This window comes from Xiphophorus couchianus, chromosome 7 (genome assembly GCF_001444195.1).
Source record: "Xiphophorus couchianus chromosome 7, X_couchianus-1.0, whole genome shotgun sequence".
NCBI lineage: Eukaryota > Metazoa > Chordata > Actinopteri > Cyprinodontiformes > Poeciliidae > Xiphophorus > Xiphophorus couchianus.
The window spans coordinates 17,812,222-17,831,074 of NC_040234.1; the positions used below are offsets into that span (position 1 = coordinate 17,812,222).

At 37.6% G+C, this 18,853-nt stretch overlaps 1 protein-coding gene across 5 annotated transcripts in view; it reads right to left on the reverse strand.

Annotated features, from left to right (window-relative positions):
- Nucleotides 1-18,853, reverse strand: part of pkp4 (plakophilin 4) — an 86,574-nt gene that overhangs the window by 1,958 nt on the left and 65,763 nt on the right. For all 5 annotated transcript variants that reach the window (XM_028022640.1, XM_028022639.1, XM_028022642.1 and 2 more), the window contains 10 exons: nucleotides 10,150-10,333; nucleotides 8,987-9,104; nucleotides 6,891-7,082; nucleotides 6,259-6,432; nucleotides 5,877-6,027; nucleotides 3,211-3,403; nucleotides 2,840-2,924; nucleotides 2,052-2,169; nucleotides 1,818-1,958; nucleotides 1,040-1,104 (listed from right to left, as the gene is read on the reverse strand). In XM_028022640.1, the coding sequence (XP_027878441.1) occupies nucleotides 1,040-1,104; nucleotides 1,818-1,958; nucleotides 2,052-2,169; nucleotides 2,840-2,924; nucleotides 3,211-3,403; nucleotides 5,877-6,027; nucleotides 6,259-6,432; nucleotides 6,891-7,082; nucleotides 8,987-9,104; nucleotides 10,150-10,333 (1,421 nt within the window). The remainder of the gene's footprint in view (nucleotides 1-1,039; nucleotides 1,105-1,817; nucleotides 1,959-2,051; nucleotides 2,170-2,839; nucleotides 2,925-3,210; nucleotides 3,404-5,876; nucleotides 6,028-6,258; nucleotides 6,433-6,890; nucleotides 7,083-8,986; nucleotides 9,105-10,149; nucleotides 10,334-18,853) is intronic.

The following is an 18,853-nucleotide window of genomic DNA, read 5'->3' on the forward strand; positions in this document are numbered from 1 at the left end:
TTAAGGAAGTGTGACCATTTACTGTATAGACGTAACTATTACTGGCTGCTTTAGGTTTTGCTTTATATTTATTCATAAAGTAGAAGGAATCTTAATGGACATTCCAACTTAGTACACACATAATCTGATAAGTACATATACTCTGATATTCAGTTTGATGTGATCTACCAATGTAGGTATTGTCATTTAGATTTGGTAACTTTAGTTTGACTATTTTTAAATTCAATTCAATTCAAAAATACTTTATTGATCCCAAAGAAAACTTGATGGTTTACATTTAATTCTACCACAAGGAATGTTTACAACTCCCGGCTTGGTGCCTTTCTCTCCTTGTCTCTGTTATCTGAATGGGCACACATGTACGTGTCCTGCAGGGACAGCTCCCCGAGACATAGAGAGGACATCCCAATCCCAGCAGTCACATTCACTCTCGCTCACACAATGGCTGATGTGCTGAGTTATTCCCAGCAACGGCAGCAGAATGTGTAGCAGGGTCTTTGTATTTATAAAGTGGTGTAGATGAGCTGGGAAGCTTCACTTTTTTTTTTTTTTCTTTTGCAGTGAGGGTTGCCTTTAATTTACTTTAACTATTTGTTTGTCTTTATATCCCTTCAAACTGTCCACATAGAATAATACCAATGTTAGTTGGTTTTCACCCCGTAACTAACCCAAAGTTAGTTACTAGGTGAAAATATTTCAGTTAAGTTGATCTCATTTAGCGTTTTCTCCCATACTGATTGTGAATGTGTCAAACTTTGCATGTGGAGATGTCTGATTGAACAAAATAAAATGTTTGAGAGTGAAAAAGCCTCGGCTATGAGTTAGTTATTTTGGCTACAACAAAGGACTGTGAAGTAAAATTAAATATATTTTATGCATCATGCTTGGTTTTTGAACCAAGTTAAAAAGTAAATTAAAAAATAGATGATCTAAACAAAACATAAAACAAGTTTATTCCTTCATATGCGCTTGTATTGTTGCTAAGAATGGAGAGGTTGTGAGGTCTGGCCAGACTTCTATGAAGAAATATTGTATTCACCTGTGATCTTCTGGGCTCCTCTCTTGTGGGTGATGAGTAGTAATATGGAGATGGTTTGCCAGACCCTGGAAAAAAATAACAATAAAGTTACTGTTGCTTTGAATAAAATGGAGGAATTTAATACAAAAACACCTCATTTCATATCATAGAAAGAGTCTGCACATCCCCAAAGGGCAAATGTCTGTATTTAGATGGAGTAGGATCAAATGGGCCGTGCTTCGCTGGAGAGTAATACCACCAAATAATGGGGTTGGCCTGTGCTGCACTGTAGTTTACATAACCATTAGGGATGGGCATTTTCATTGGCACTTTATCAAACTGGTGGAATCCAGAAACTCAATTTCCACTTCCCTACCCAGAACATGAATTGACAAAGCTGCAATTTTGCTCGCTTACTCTGCCCACTTCCTGATCCCACCAACCAGTGGAGGCTGGTGAGGGCTGTCGTCTGGATGTTGTATGTCTGGATTGCCCAGACACACAACTCACTGCGACTAGGACCTAATGTGTTAAAAGCACAATAGTGAAGTGCTCGCTTCTAGATAGTAGATTGACTTTAGCGCTATGGGGACAAACAGCTCTGAAGTTAAAGTGACCAATTGTCATAGGGCTGATAGTGGGGAGATAAAAGTGGCTCTGCTGGGAGCAGTAGAGAGAATAAAGGAGATAACGAAATGGCCGTGTGGAAATTAGCAAAAAGTGATCTCAAGTATAGAGCAGATAATTCATGACTTAAATTAGATTTCTTTTTAAAGTTCACCATCTTTTAGATAAGTACCTGTATACTGTTTTCTGTGAATACTGCCGTCTCCTTGGTAATTATAAAACTGCATAGTTGACTGAGTTCTCTGATAATCTCTGACTGAGCTTCTGTGCTCTTTGATGCCCAGTATTGCCGGAGATGACGTGGCACTGGCGGCTGTGGAGAGAGAAAAAAATTGCATATTTATTTTCACAGCTCCTGTTTCACTGCTGCTGCCTGGGTGCAGGGTTCGAAGCTACCAGAATGTACCAGGGTGGTTGACTGGAGACATCTGGACGGTGCTGGTGGCGAGGGTGGGCTGGGACTTGAACCTGTCCCGTTCCAGTGTTGACACTGGGGTGATGAAATGGTTTTGGTTCCAGCCGTCCTGTGAGGGGAGAAAGTGGCAGTCAGAGGAGCAAACACAAAATCAAAACCTTTTTATTGGGATTTTATGTAATAAACCAACACAAAGTATTGCTAAATTGTTTTCCAACATTTGCATTGTAACCATGCCATTCAAATACATGAATATCCTTCAATCTAAAATGCTGTTATTACCTGTTGGTAGGTTTGCAGTTGTGTCATAGTGCCTACACTATCTATTTACAAATGATTAATTAAAGCCAATGTTCTCTAAAATCCCTCTGAGATCTTCAAAAAAATAGCTGTATTTATACAGAGAATAATTATCACACAATTGGACTCTATTTACTAATTATGTGGCAACTAACTAGCCTGGATTTTATCTAGGGGCATCAGACCAAAGTGGGCTGAAAAGTAATGAATAAAATTTTGAAAAAAAAAAAAAAAACATGCATAATTTTTCTTTGTTTCTGTTGGGCTATGACATGAAATCCAACTAAAATACACATGTAGGTGTTACGTGACAAAATGTGACAAAGTTCAAGGAAATTAATACTTCTCCAAAACATTATTTAAAAAAAAAACATATAAATCCAGCACATCATGTTATTGTAAGACAGTTTCTGATATTTCTATTTAAAATATAATCATAAAATCATCGAAACATGTAGCATTAAACAAACTGAATGAACCTTTTTGTAGATGGGCCGTAGATCCCTGTACAGCCACAGTGTGTTCAGCACCTGAGCTGCTGCCTTCACCACCTTCACTGAATATCTGGAAAACAGTCAAACTTTGTTATGCATTTCTGAGCAAGAATTCATTGTGGTTAATACAAGACAGCATGATTGATGGAGTAGGCTGTCCTTAATACGTTTTAACCTAGAATCGTACTGAGTATACAGCAAACTAAAAATAGCTGCTGCAGCATTGTTCCATCGGGATGTTAAACTTCAAGGAACACACTGCCACCTCCCCAATGGCTGCAGCTGCTCTTGTTGTGTGGCCCAGTGTCCAGTGTTCAGGAAAGCATTTTAACAAATGTGTGCGTCGGCAACCCCACCTGTCTCCTCTGCCCTTGGTGATGTCGACGAGCTTCTTAATGCCACCTGTGTCGGCCAAAGCCTTGGCGTTTTCCATGTTTTTGCTGGTGACCTCATGCAGTGTGCAACAGATGGCAGCCACGGTCTCATCCGACAGCAGGGTGGTGTTTCCCCCAGGGAGGCGGTTTACCAGGTCCCTCATCGCGTACTTCCCTGCAGGGGAGGGAGGCGGGACTTGCAGCTTATGCGTAATGACACAATGTACTGCAGAAGCTCAGGCAAGGACAGAATGAGGGGGCGGTGCATCACATGTGTACATGATTTTGATGCATTTTTTAACATGTTGTGCAATGCACTTGCAAATAAATTCTGTGCTGACCTCAACAGTATGTAATGTCATCTAAATAAAGGAGTAACATTCAATGTGCTGGGGTCTGCAGCATGGTGGGCACTTTTCTTAAATGACACTGTATGTGTGTTTCAGTGTGAAGGAGGATTGCCTTCCTTATCTGTCCTTCAGTGCAGCAGCCCGGCTAAAGATGCTGAATACTTGCTGCACCAAGTCAAACAAAGACCTCAAAAAGCATATTTAACCATCACTAAAACCTTATTAACCCACGCCGTCAGACATCATTCCTGCTACTGAATAAACATTCATTTCACAGAGTGAAAGACGGTTTTATGAAGCACAGGATTGTACAGGAGGATTACCACACAGCTTTAGCTGGGACATATGCTCATCATGCACATGAATGTCATATTTATATTAGGCTGTGAGCTTTTTATTCCCTGGGACAGAACGATCACAGAAAAGTCCCAGTCATGCAAGTTTCTGGCTGAATATTCATTTAAATGTTGGACTGATTTAATGACAGATTTATCAACAAATTATCTGGTGGTTCTATGATGAGTTTGGAAGTGTCCTCGTAGACGCACCATTTAGTTTCCAAAAGAGATGCCTTGAGAAATCATCTGCTGACCGGAAGGTTACAGATTTAAAACCCCTGACTAGTACAGGCTGTCCAGCAACTCAAAAATCCCAACATTTTTCTGTTATTGAATGCACCATATGTGCTGCCTTTTGTAAGTTAAGCTGGACCAGCAAGGTTGAAAACCGCACTAGAACGCCCCCTGGTGGATATTTTGTTATGTTTTGGTGACCCTAAAAAAGGTTATAGATCCAAGATGGTGGAACGCAACACCGAATAGTTCATGGATTAAGCTGATTATTATCCTTATACGTTGTGTTTCAGACAAGATTTGTTCGTAAGTTTTGGTTAATTGTGACAGCAATAATTGTCTCTTTGTTTTATGTAACTGTGGTGTAAATAATTGTACGCTGGAGTCATTTAGAAAAATGTTTTTTTTATTTTTAGCTAGCAGCAAGAATGGCTAATTTGTAATGTGCGTTGGCTAATACTCAGTCTTGTATGTTTCAGTTTACGATGGCTAAAGTGATGGCAGTGGTCAGAGGCCACTCTTCAATAAACAAGTAGGAAAGAAACAAGTTTGGTTATTGGAGCGTCGTTGTCTGGCTGTCTAGCTGCTGAAAGCTCGAAATCTCAGGGCGAGGACAGCACACCATGCCTAGCGGCACCAGGTCACATATTCAATGGCAATAGAAATTTAACTCATTTCAATATCAGTGAGGTGTTAAAATATGAATTTAGAGGACGCATAGAGATGTAGCTATTTAAATGTCAGCAGTTTTTTTTTTTTTACGTCAAAAGACATTTCTGCACTTCATTAAGGCAGAGAGAGAGAGACTCGTTAGATAACAGAGAGTTGCTCTGTTTGATCCTTTTGAGCCATCAACCTCTGTCTGTTATGAAACATACAGGATTTGGAAATTAATTGAACCAAGAATTGACCCTGATTATGGAAAACACACAGAGATCTCTGCATTAGCTTTGCTGGTCGTACTAGATCTGAGCCCTCTCTTACAGATATTGTCACTTTTCCTAATATAAATAATTAATAACGGTTCATAGCACCATCATGAAGGACGGAAGGTTCAGTGTGTGTTGGCTTCAATGCCTCATTATTCCTCCGGCAATAGATTTCCAGTTCTTGGGACGAAAGCAACTCAACCATCTCTAATTTAAATCTGCTTTCCAAAAAAGTTGTTTTATTTGTTCATTATATCTGCAGCATCTATTTACTTTATGATTAATCCCCAAGATAAAATCTCGTTAGAAACTCTGGCAAAAATAACTTTCACTCCTAACAGTTTTGAAATGCCAGTAAATGACAATCTTTGGTTCATTACTGGTTCAAAACTGGCGTTGACAACGTTCTTGCTTTGTATAAATCTGCACAAAGTTTCTTTGATTTTCCAGTCATATCATGTGTTTGTTTGTTTCTTTCAGTGAAGCTGCCATCTGTAGTCAATCACAATTACTTTACAAGAAATAAACGGGCCTTGGCAAGCTACAAGAGCATTTCTGGATTATGTCCAGAGTGAAAACATGTAAACTTCAGACTGTATTTATAAGATCAACACATCATGTGAGATTGTGCATTAACTTGAGCCAAACAAATTCGCAGCATGGTATCTGGGTTATTGGTACAGCATGAACTACATTACATGACATAAAAAAAGCATAAAAACTTCTCATAAATAGTTTAGTATAGCATATTTTTTTCAGTCCAAGACGTTTCAAACACAACAAAGTGGCTCCCTGACCTATAAGCTCCTTGTTCCTGATGTCCAGGGCCATGTTTCTCAGAGCCGTGGCAACTGAACACACCACCCTGTCGTTGTCCATCCGTAGCAGTTCCACGAGGATGGGAAGCCCTTTCTCTTTACGAACTGCTGCACGAATGTACGCTGCAAACTGAATACAGAAAAACAGATGAAAATTTAATTAAGGTCTCTGCATGACTAGGGAATACTGATGAGCTTGAGATGTGCATTTGTGATTTCAAGCGTTAAACTGACATTTGTTTGACTGATGCAGAAGAGGTGAACAGCTAAGCCCATTTATATGCATTGTTTCACAGCCACGGCAGAGAAGCATGAGAAAATCTGCATTTGTGTTTTGAATGAATGCACATTTGCACTGTACCTTCCAGTTGCCAGCTGAGAGGTTCTGAAGAGATCCTGCTGAACCTTCAAGAGTGGCAGGATTGGAGCTCTCAGCTAGCAGCGTCAAGTAAGGCTTGACCACAGAGGGGTGCCACAGCATCTCGGCCCCCTTAGGAGACTTGGAGAAGCCAGGGATGGGCCCCACACCGTCCCACTGAATACACAACAACTTACAAGTCAGACTGTGAAAGGGTGATGCTTTAGGAATCATTTAATAACAATATATTTTTATTTTATCAGACAATCTTCTAGAGATCAGAATTTGTTAATTTTTCCTTGATCAGGTCTGATCAGAAGCTCATTAAACGCACCAAAAAGTAGCCATTCCACTATATTTTAAGATAAAAAAGTCTTATCGCAGCTGTTGATGTTTACTTTAATGCATAAATAAGAATAATCTTCAAATTTCTTATTTTCTAACATCTCTATCATGGCACCTGCAGCACATTTTTCACTTATATACACTAGAAACATATTTACTGTGTGAAACGAAATCAGACATAAAAAAAAAAAAAAAGGAAAGCTATTGGCCAAGAAAAGTCAAAGTTCTGTGCATTTATAACTTATGAAGCATAAACAAGCACAATTGTCCAGTTAAAACATAACACTCACTGAGTCCTCCTGCAAGCTGTTTTTCTTCTTCTTTCTCTTCCTGCCCCAGCAGCTGGAGTCCACCTCTTTACTTGGTGACTCTCGGCCCAGTAAGCCATCCATTTCCTGGTTTACTGGAAATGATGATGGCATCATCTCCAGCTCCAGACGATAAGACAGGTTCCTTAGAGTGCAAATACAGTTCTCCACAATCTGCCAGGTACAGAAAATAAAACCTTGAACTTCATCCATCAATCCAAACAAGTATATGAGAATAGGTTAACAGTGTTTAAGCAGTATAAAGGCAGCAATTCTTCTGTTCATTGTTACAATTAAAGTAAGGTGATACAGCAAAATGAGGCTACATTTTTTTCAACTTTTTCTAATAAAATTATTATGATTTCAATATTATATATTTATATAAAAACAAGGGGGTTAAACAACAAAAACATATATTAGAGAAATTAACACAGAATATTTAGGAGCAGTACAACTGACTTAATGTACAAAATATGAAACCGTTTTATCTAATTCAAAACGGAATATAAAACAAAATAGTTGTAGCGTAAAAATAAGTGACAACTAAAATACACAGGTGAGATGCACTTTTGCTTAGGATATACAGTAGTAGTATGAACATTTTGTATCATAATTTTTGCAAATTCCTTATCAATCATTTAAGTATATGTGTAAAGCACATATCAGTAATAAACCAGTTCAAAGTGCTTTGCATCATGAAAACATATAAATATCATAAACACTTTTATAATCAGCAATTGTGAAAACTATTGTTGACTTGAAATGTTCATCAATATTTTTATTGTTTTGTTAACTGAATATTACAAGTTAAGGTTATTGCAGCTAAGATTGAGACTAGATACATTATTCAGTTCTCTAGCATTATAAAGATTACTGTATTATTACTACTGCCTTTGAATAAATTAGAATATTGTTGATAAATTTGTTTGTTTCAGTAATTCAATTCAAAACGTGAAGTTAAGTCTGTATATATTTTAGGGTAATTTTCTGTTATTTTCAGTTAATTTGGACAACTGTATCGAAATTTCATACGTTGATGATAATTCAAATAATACTGATCCAGACAACAAACATAGAGATCTTTGTGATAACGATAATAGCTCACATCCTCCTGACTCCTCTCATCTGCCATTACATTGCTTTTAAATCTCCTGTGATCATTTTTCTTTTTCTTCTTCCTCTCCCCTTTTATTGTTATGAGGTGTGAATATCTGCTCTAGTGGGACTACATCCAATAGGTTGAAGTTATTACTTTTATGCAAAACATGAATTCCTGACACTTGAAATGAATAGCCAACAAATATTGCATTCCAAACAGATTTTTGAGATATTAATATTACCCTCACTGATATTGCAACAGCAATATTGTTGTCATGTGTTATAAAGCCACAGTTTCAACCTGAGGATATTAAAAGAAAAAAAGCATCTAGGTGCCTACCAACAATCTGCTGGGCATCACAAATCTGGCTTTAAGTTTGTCAATATGGTTTTTACAAGTTGTAATTAAAAAAGTTTACTAATTAGACCTCTGGTAAATAATGTTACACTTGTAATATTCTTCTTAGAGTCTTTGTTTGAAAAACTATCCAGAATGCATTGATTATAAATCCATTTTTACTGAGGTTTGCATTCCTTAGCTATACAGAACATCAGAAAACATAGCACATTATCTGCTTGACTAGGGTCTTTGCCAAAGGGAAAAACCATCGTCATATTTCAGATGATTCACTTAACTTTCATAATCCAAGGATTCATGCATAGGAGATGTACTTTCTAAGCCGCAGCCATTGAATAAATGTTAATTTACTGTATGATTAACATCTGATGCTTAAGGTTCACTGTTACGCACATTCTGGCTGTGCTTTGGGTGACAAAGCAGATCAAACAGTTTCTGTTAACTGCTCTGAGGGTCATTTAGACGCAGGCAATAAAATGATTCAAAGAGGATAAGTAGGGTATTTTCTCCAGAGCTTCTTATCAACTGGCTGCATATTCTCCTCTGGGCCTAGGAGTGTGTGTGTGTGTGTGTGTAGATGGGTGGGCGTGTGCAATGGTGGGCAGCAGGCTTTATGAGGTACCTTGCTGTCAAAGTCGGACGTGTTTACACAGGCTTTGATGACATAGAGCAGTGAGTCAACCAGGCCGTCACAAGTACGCATCTGCTTTCTGGCCTCCTCACCGGCTGAACTCAGGTTCCTTTTAAAAAAACATGAACACATGAGAACACACACACCCACGCTCACGTACTCATTAGTCATTCAAGTTGGGGCTTTGCTTAGTAAACAAATGCCCAAAATGATAGCTGTGTGTCTCCTACTTGAAATGGTAATGTGGGCTTTGTCGTTCCCAGACACCATCTTTAATGTATGAGGAGAATTTGTGTGGCCTGACTCAAGTAAGTATTGTTCTTTGCTCAGTAAATAAAGGTCTTTAAGCCATACCTATGCATGTTCACATGATACACAAACATGTACAAGATTAAGTGACTACCACTAATTAAACCTGCAAAGCAACATACCGCAGGATAGAGAAAAACATTTTATGAATCTTACTAGTACAAGTCTTTTGGGGTTCCTACAGATTTTATGTAAAAAATCCAGACTTTTCCTGAACAAAGTTAACCATAAACACATATATTAAACACAGACAAAAAATAAGGTTTGAAAGAGAATGGAAGAAGGATAGAGCAGGAGAAAGAAAAAAAGAACACAAAAAATAAAAATGGATGATAAAAAGAACACTAAGAAAGACGAAAAGAAGAAGATGAGATTACAAGGACAGAAGAAAATAAGGCAAGAAGGAAGGACACAAGGAAGAAAGTCAGGAATGAAAGAAGGAAGGAAATAGGAGAGGGAGGAATAGATTGAGGGATGAACAAAGAACAGAAAAGTACTTATAAAAAGGAATGAAGAGACACAATTCCTTCATTCTTTTCTTTTCCATGGATGGAATGGATGGATACCAGAAATAAAGATTAGAAATGCAAATATTTTTCTACATATTACTATCTTTTTGCATATTACTCAAATCTGGACATTAAAAAAACATTTTTTAAGACTTGATAAGATTTTTGTGAAATAGAGATGTAACATTTTTATTTAAAAAAAAATGTAATTACATGTATTAATTAATTATTATTATTAATAAAATGTCACATTTATTGACAATACATATCAGATGTAATAGCGGCGAATGCCCACAGTGAGGTGCTAGTGTCCAGCATGATCATCAGGTGGTTTACCTAAGGCAGCCTGTAGTGTTCCTCAGCACTAGGGAGGAGTGGAACTTCAGCTTGTGGTCATCGTCAAATGTAGAGCTGCTCCATCCAGAGTGAGGGATGATCACAGTGTTGGTCAGAGTGGATAAGGCGTCCCGGATGATTGTCATCTTCACAGCATCGCACGAAGAAAGGTTCCACAGAACCCCTGGGGAAGTAAAGAAAAAAAAGGAATGCAGGGCTCCTCTTTAATCAGTTGTCATCTGCATTTAGAGGAACTCATAAGAGAAATAATAATAAAAAAAACTTCCAATGGGCTCAAGATGGATTGAAGAACAAATGCTAAAAAACAAGCAGGCATTCAGACAGAGAGCCTCAGGTAAAACACAGCTTTAGCATCAATGCATCACATTTCATCTACAGAGGATATCCTCAAAGTGGAGGTTATTACTTGGATTGAAAAAAAGAAAGGATGAGGCAAGAATCCCTATGGCTCAGGCATTTCAACTGAAATATAAATAACAGAAAGTCTTCTATCATTTTACTCTATTCAAATATACTTATGGTAACTGCTGATAATAATGCGCAGTCCTGACAGCCTTTGATGCTGCATCTGTCAAGGATTAGCCAGCATGTAGCATGTTCTCCTAATTAGATGGCTCTTGCTGCAAGGCTTATTCTAAGGAGCAGCCGCCTTCTGCAGGGTATCTGTAACCTTGCAAGAGGCTAATGCAGCACAAGCTCGAGTGCACTGAAAGTCTCGAGAGTAAACACAGAGCTACATCTCACAAATGCTGCCATGACAAAACTAAAAGGGACACGTAAAACATGCATGTGTGCAACCAGATAAAGTCAAATCTGCTGCAACTGTACATAACAATTTGCTCAGTTTGCAAATACATAAAACTTCATGAATCCATGGAATCACCTCTGCTTTCGTGGATAGAAAACGTTTCAACGGCTGGCATAATGAACTGCATTTGACTGCAATGTATAATGACTAGAATCCACTTTTAAGGTATGTAACTGAGTGTGAATTTGTACATATTATTGGATTAATCAGAGTCTATTTTACATATTTAGATATATTTATATTGTATATAAATTGAATCTATTTATCTTACAAAGTGGAATGAGAGGACATTTGTTCCAATTTGGCGGAATATAAATAAGCTGAGTGAACCAACCCACAGACAAATCCCAAATTTTTTGGTGTTTTAATATTTATGTCACACAGATTGAAATCTTATTTGTATATCTAAAAACTAACTACTGCAGCTTCAATTACTTATTCAGAAAACAATGTATTTAAAATTAATGTACCTAAAGTTTATTCACTAAAATGTACAACAGCAATTACTATTAAGATAAGCCAGTAGCAAACATCTATTACAGCTATGCCGTTGAATGGTCATTGCTCTCTCAGGAGTTTAAAGAAAATGAGTTTACAGTTTAATTGTAATATCTAATGTTAAACAATGAGTGGAGGGGTGACAAAAAAGAGGAAAAGAAATTCAATGTTTATCTGTGAGCTTCTCACATGAGAACCAAGCTGTTTGCTTTCCCAAAACCAATTTCAGGGAAAGAGTTGTAACCAGGTTCTGATCAACCAATCAGAGGCAGGCTTTGGGAAACATGTGACCCATTCAAAGCTAAACAACCCTTTATAAACATAGGTTTTACTATTTTAAAGAGGACACTCTTCAAATTTGAAATAGATGAACATAAACAATCTGTCATAGTCGATAAAGCACTATCTCTGTACAGGAGATAGTGCTTTAATCTGATAACTACAGTTTTCAGTTTTAATTATTCTATTGCAAAAATAAACTGTGCAGACTAAGAGTCCAGTGCATTAATCTTTACATAAATGTTAGCCAAGTACAATTTTGAAAGACTTTTAAAATTAGCAAAATAAGATCTTTCATATTGGGTCTATATTTAGAAAAAATGAAGACACCACTGTTTTTGACCCTAAAACTTGAGGCCACGAATCACCGATATTTGGGAAATTCCAGGACATGGAATAACAAGTTGCTGTGGATCAATCTAAAATGTCTGTAAAAGATATTTTCAAGCTCCTTGGAGAAAAGCAGCTCCTATGTGTTAGAAGGTAGTGTTTCACCTTAGAGATTCTGTATGGCTATAATCAAGGTAACCACATTAACACAAACACAATATATTTAGCAGTTTTTGAAGAACATGTCTTAAATATATTTACATATTTGAGAAAACATTGCTAAGGAAAAAAAGGTATGTTTCATCTTTAATGCACTGTATATACTGTATATATATAGATTTGACATATAAATCAAAGTCATATTTGATATATATATATATATATATATATATATATACTGTATATATATATTTTTTCATTTCTAAATCTATCTGTTTTATCTTTCTCCCCATCTTTCTGTCTCTCTGTTTATCTTATCTTTCATCTGTTTCCGTCTCTCTCCACCTTTCAATCTTTATCCGCTTTATCTTTTTTCTCTCTCTGTCATGTATGCATTTCCTTACCAAGCTCGATTTTATACAGCCAGGGGGAGTATTTCTCCTCTGACAGTCAAGCCAGGTCAAAACCTTTTATTTGGTGATGACTTGATTTTTGCTGCATGTCAGGGGTAGGGCAGGAAGCACTTGGGCTATTTTATACACTTTTACTTGCCATATATACCAGGAGTGAAAGAGTTACTCCTGCTTCTACTCACAGGAGACTACATACTGAAATCAAAATGAAATTTGGCACATTTAGAAAATACAGATATCATTGAAAGGTCTCAATGTATTCCCAGTGCGATCTTTGTCTGCTGGCAAAAGCGTGTGATCACCCGTGTGTGACTGTGTCAGCATTGGTGACAGAACGTGAAGTGTGTGTTATTATCCATTTTTTATCAAGTTTGGTGTTTCATTAAAAGGAGCTGATTGTAGAGGAGCGACCACACGGAGATAGAAAAAAACTCACAATGTGATCTGGCATTATTTAGATAGGTTAATAAAATTAACACCATTAACTGTGAACATGTACAATTACCTGTCATGATATTCAAGGCGGGGGGTCCGGTGGAACAGAACCCTCCTTGGATAATGGCAGCGAAAACACTTGAAAAGTTCTGTGGCCTACTAATGAAAGTCATGGACTCAGCTATTTTAATTATCAGTGTCTTTCAATAATTGAAAATATGATAAAGTCCACACATAAGTGTCCGTATTTTGACAAATCATCATAATAAAACCGAAGATAATGTCTATTTGACTTTTAAATATGAGGCATGGGCACTCTACAGGAGTCTGCCAGCGGTGTGAATGATTCTGCATATCAAAAGCAGAGCAACGGTGGGAAGCAATCTCTGCTTGAGAAAGCTTGACACAGTATTATTAAATTTATGCACTTATTCAAGCACATTCAGCTTTATATTTCTGATTTCCAAACCACTCAGAAAAGGAGGATCTTGAAAGAGCTTCCAGATTAATACAGGAAAAAATAGTCAGATTCCTGCTGACCAATGTCTTTGCTTTATCTTCACAATCCACTCAATCCACAGCTTCCCTCAAACACGTTCCTCAGGTCCACACCTCCTCCACCGGCAATTTGCAGAAACGAACAGTCTCTGCAGAATATCAGACTGGTCCTGCGGAGGCTACATGCTGGAGAAATCAACCGCAGGAATTACTGAGGTGTGACTGACAGTGCTGTCAGTGGAGCAACACCAGGAGCAATACTCATAAGTCATATTTGACAGTCAGATGGACCAAACCTGTGTCTATTTGTTTCTGTGTGCGCACACACATTTATATCAGCCTGATACTTGTTGTCCTGTTTTGTTGCTGCATTCTTGTGGCTTTACTTGAGTTTTTAAACAGTGACCCAAAAACAATGTAATAGCAGCAGGGTCATTAATTTATAAAACAAGCACAGAGAGCTTTCATGGGGAAATGAAGGAATATATCAGGAAGCTGCTAATAAGATGGGAGTTAAATTGAAAGAAGATTTCTTTTAAGATTAAATGGGTAATGTGTAACAGGTTGTGAGGTTTTACTGTGATATAGACAGATTAAAAAAAACAAAACAAATCAAATTTAAACAACTGGTCACAATGGACTGAATTTGTTTGGCTGGTATCTAAGCAAAACAAGTTTGTCCAAAAGACAACCGATTCTAACTAATGTGCTGCTAAATTTCATTGTCAAACATATTAAGATCTTTAGCTTCAAATGCTTGTCGGCGTCCTTTTTGCGACCCCGGCTAACATGTCATGCACAAGAAAATAATCAGGTGCTTTAGCACAACACTACAATAGTCAGCAAGACAATATTGTGAAAGAAATAATATTGTCAATCTGTGGATATTTTTCACTTATTCAGGCACTGAATTAGTGAGGATAAAAGAAAACAACTCTAGATAAAAAACTAACTCTAAAATGTATTGTTAGGTGAATTTGCACCAACGTTTTATGGTAGCAAATGCTAAAAGAAAACATTAAGGTCTGAGTTTGTGATATGAGTGTCAAGATTTTAGGATTATCTAACATCTTGAGACTTGAGGCTACTCCGTGCTTTGGTGTTCCCTGTTCTTGCTCAGATTAGTCAGTTTTGCTTCCTGCCATTACCATCAGCCTGCTTACCTGGCCATAATATACTAGAAATAAAACAATTGCAGAATGTTAATTATAACCACTGCATTAGTGTAATATTCTGTTAATATTAATAAAAAAATCAACAGGAAAGAATGAAAATATTTTTTATTGTCTCTAAGTGGGAAACTTCAGGTGTAAATGCAGCAAGTTGCAGGTAAAAAAAGGTATATTTAAGCTAAAATTAAAAATATAAAAACAAAAGCAGAAGTAAGAGACAAAGAGCAAATGCACAACACATAATACTAAGCCATATCTTTGTGGAGAGTTGTTCCTTCATAATAGTTTCTTCAAGTGTTTGTGCTTCCTCTTTTGTAATTTTAAATACCTCACTGATTCTAAAATGGCTACCTTTGAGTTCTTCTCTCTCAATAACAACTTCCAGACAGTGGACAGTGGAGACCACCGTTTAAACTGTCAGACCATTGTTAGAACAACCTGGTAGGGCTCATGTACTCTCTGTATCAGATCGCCCACCGACTGAAAAACATTTGAGATTTTTAAGTTTCCAACAAGTCAGGTTGGACAGTCAAAATCAACCACTTTCTTGAGCTTCTCTGGGGGTCTCAATCTGAACCGAGTGATGTTACCTACTAATCCAAGGGTACTGAAATAAAGTGCAGAGTTACATAATGAATGCTCCTTTAAATATCATGAATTTCATTTATTACCCTTTTAGGTCAGATTAAAAATTTACTCAAAGCTGACTTTATTTTCTTCACAAAAACGGTCATGCAATCTTTGGCACAAAGCTACCGCCTCTTGCTATCTACACAATGACAGCACAAAACCACCGCTATGACCCAGCAGGTTCTGCAGTCACTACTTGTAGAAGAAAAGCACTGTTTCAGTGCTAAGCTGAGCTTTTCTTTGTGTAATCTGAATCATCAAGGAGAAACAGTGACAGCTTTACAAGGACACCTTTTTTTATACCAATGAGGCGTAACCAATGTGTGAAAGTAGTTATTGATTGAGTGAATGGGCGTCATCATGAGTTTCTAACTAACTATTGCCCACTGGGCTGAAAGTGTTTGAGGGTGTTTTCACACCCGATAGTCCAGTACACTCAATTTGATTGGGAACCAAAATTGTAACATTTGTTAGATCTTCAGCTAGTGTAGTTCACTTTCACGCTGCATTGAGTCAAACTAACCAAACCCTTTGAAAAGTTCACCCCCTTGCCTGTGATGGCACTGCACCAAAAAACACTGAAGGAAACAACATTAAATTCCCCAAAGAAGACACCGAGCACAACTTCCTTCTTCACGAAATGTCAATAAAATTAGTAGCGTCAGATTTTTACAGTTGTCTTGATTTTTCTGCTGTTTTTGGTAAAACACCAGGAGCTATTTCTCCCACTACCGGTAGACTTGCATGTTTGTTTTGGTTGTATTTACCCAGAATGCCCTGTGCCAGAGTCCGCTTAATGCTTTTGGCGCCATCTCTGGTCTACATATGGATTCGAACTGAATCATAGTTTGACTGCACAGTCACACTTCCCCAAATGAACCAGACTTTGTAGTTAAACGAACCAGAGTTTAATTCAAGTGGACTAAACAGGTCTGGTGTGAATGCACCCTGAATCTACTTTACTTATCGGGAGCTACAGATTTGCAGGAAATGCATCTCTGCTAGTTTTTTAACTTGTCTCCACATTTTTTTTCTGTCCTGCAACAGGCAGGATTGCAAATCCACATGCTTGCAATAAAGAGCAGCTACATATTTCACTTTTGATTACATAAATTCCCAAGAGTCCAAGCTTCTGTGAAAGATAAATTGCATCTTGGTTACAACAATTCCCTTTATACAAAATCAAACTGACCTTGACCGATTCAGGAAACTTGAAACTGCTCCTTTAAGACAATCTCTGTCTCTGAATTAAATATCAGCAGGTCAAATACATTGCTTGGTGAAGCTTTAACAGGGCCACTATTTAGGTCAAGCCTGTAATGGGGCAGATAACCTAAAAGCTGCCCAGTTTATTAACCTTTTGAATTCAGGGAGCTAAGCTTGAAAAATGTCAATGCTCTGTTGACTGAATCAGAGTCATCTTGGTATGTACTTTAAAAAGTAGAGGGTGCTTTTTAGCAGAACTTACAGCATCTAGTGCTGCGCAAAATTACTGACACCCTTTTGAACCTTTTCACAGACTGATATATTTTACTGGAATTGCATGTGACAGATCAACACTAAGAAAGGCAAAATTGTCAAATGAAATCAAAATGGTACATGGTGTATAAAAAGTGTAAAAATGTATGAATAGTGTCACTTTATTAGCAAATCACTATTTGTAAATTTGTCTGTAAGTTCAGAATCTAGCTTTTTGTTCAAGTTCTCAGACCAAGCAGCACATAACATATCTTAGGGATTCAAATGATTCAAATGTAGAGATGCTTAAAGCAGGATTATTTTATAAGACTAATCTATCAACACATGGCTGCCTATTTAAACTGACAAGCTGAAAAAGGAGAGAATTAACCAGAGAAGCAAATTACAGTCCGATGGTAGCTCTGGAGAAGCGGTAGAGAATCAATAAGAGAGCCACACTTTACAGACAACCATCAGATGTCGTGTTTGAAGACTGCCACAAGCCATGAGAGCAAACAGCAAACGTGGAAGAAGGTGCTCTCATCGAAAGTGAGCAACCTTATGTATCTTTGTTCCACATGTAAAACACAAAAAACTCATACTGAACATCAACCCTGAAGACACTTAATTTTTCATCACAACTGTTTTGTGTTGGTCTGTCACAAAAAAAAATAAAAAAAAATCTCAATAAAATGGCTGGTCTGCTGTAAGTTGCCAACTCTGAGTTAAGGTGTTTGATTGCACAAAAGAATGATTAAGCGTTGAAAGTGAAATAAAACCCAAGGTAAAAGCTGATTTGGAATAATAAACAGAGCCCGAGTGTGCGAGCTAAAGGCCGAATGGTGAGCTTGACCTTTTGATCAGACGGAGAGTCGTTTGTGCATGGAGCAGCACAGCTTGCAGCACAAGACATGAGACCAAACCACAAGATGACAAAAGACTGGCAGCAAGGAGGGAGTTCTCCCTCAGCGAGCCTGAACGTTTTGCAGTAGGCAAGAAAAAGCCTTTCAAACACCACTGTTTAGCTTTTAAACTATCTTTCAACTAAAATGCTCAAGAATGTTAATTATTCATATGATACCTACTACTCAGAGGCTGCTTTGTAAGTAGAAATGAATTATAGACAAGTGAATGATCTCTGACTGCTCCTCTTTAAGCTACCGTGTGGGATTCTCTTGTCGACCACGTAACAGTTCTGGATTGTTCTCATTAGCTGTAATTAACCAAAGGTGATGTTGTACTGCTGACCTTTTCAAACAGACCCCCCACATCTCACCTTGGGGTCTGTACAACCAATTAGCCACCACAGGCTTTCTGAACAGTGGATGAAAGCAGAACACCTGAACAGAGCTCACATAAAACCTGCTCAATCTGATTTGGAAAAAAAAGAGTCCCTCTACACTCTTTCCAGGTCTAAATAAACAGCACAAGGACATATGTTTTAGATTTTCTTTTTATACTCGTTTAATAAAAACAAGTGGGAGCAGAGACAAATTATCCTCTTGTGCCCTTTTAAAAATGCTGAATATTTGAATATTTTCCCCCTCTATTTGTGTTAGGCAAAGTAAATACACACTTGATTGATAGAGGTAGGTAAGAACAATCTCCTCCCAGTTAATACAAAATTATTGTGCTCATACTCCAGCTGAATTGTTTTGCCCCTGGGGACTACTAGACTGTAACCTGAAACCGGGCAATAAAGAAGGCTGGAGTCCCTGCACAAACAGCTGACTCAGCCACCTGGAAGCCAAATGTCTTTGGTTTGCTCATTCCAGTAGTGCTCCACCCTGATTCAAAACAACATGGATTTTAACACGTTTACAGGGCTTAAACAACACAAACAACTAGAGTAGCATGAAGCCCAGGGGAGGAGAAAGGGACATATGAAGACTATTTTACATAGCAGAATGGTAAAGACCATCAGCTAAGAGAGGCAGGGAAAACTATACTAAAATTCCCAGAGAGGGCAATACTGCCAGGTCTGTTTGACTGTATATTCAAGG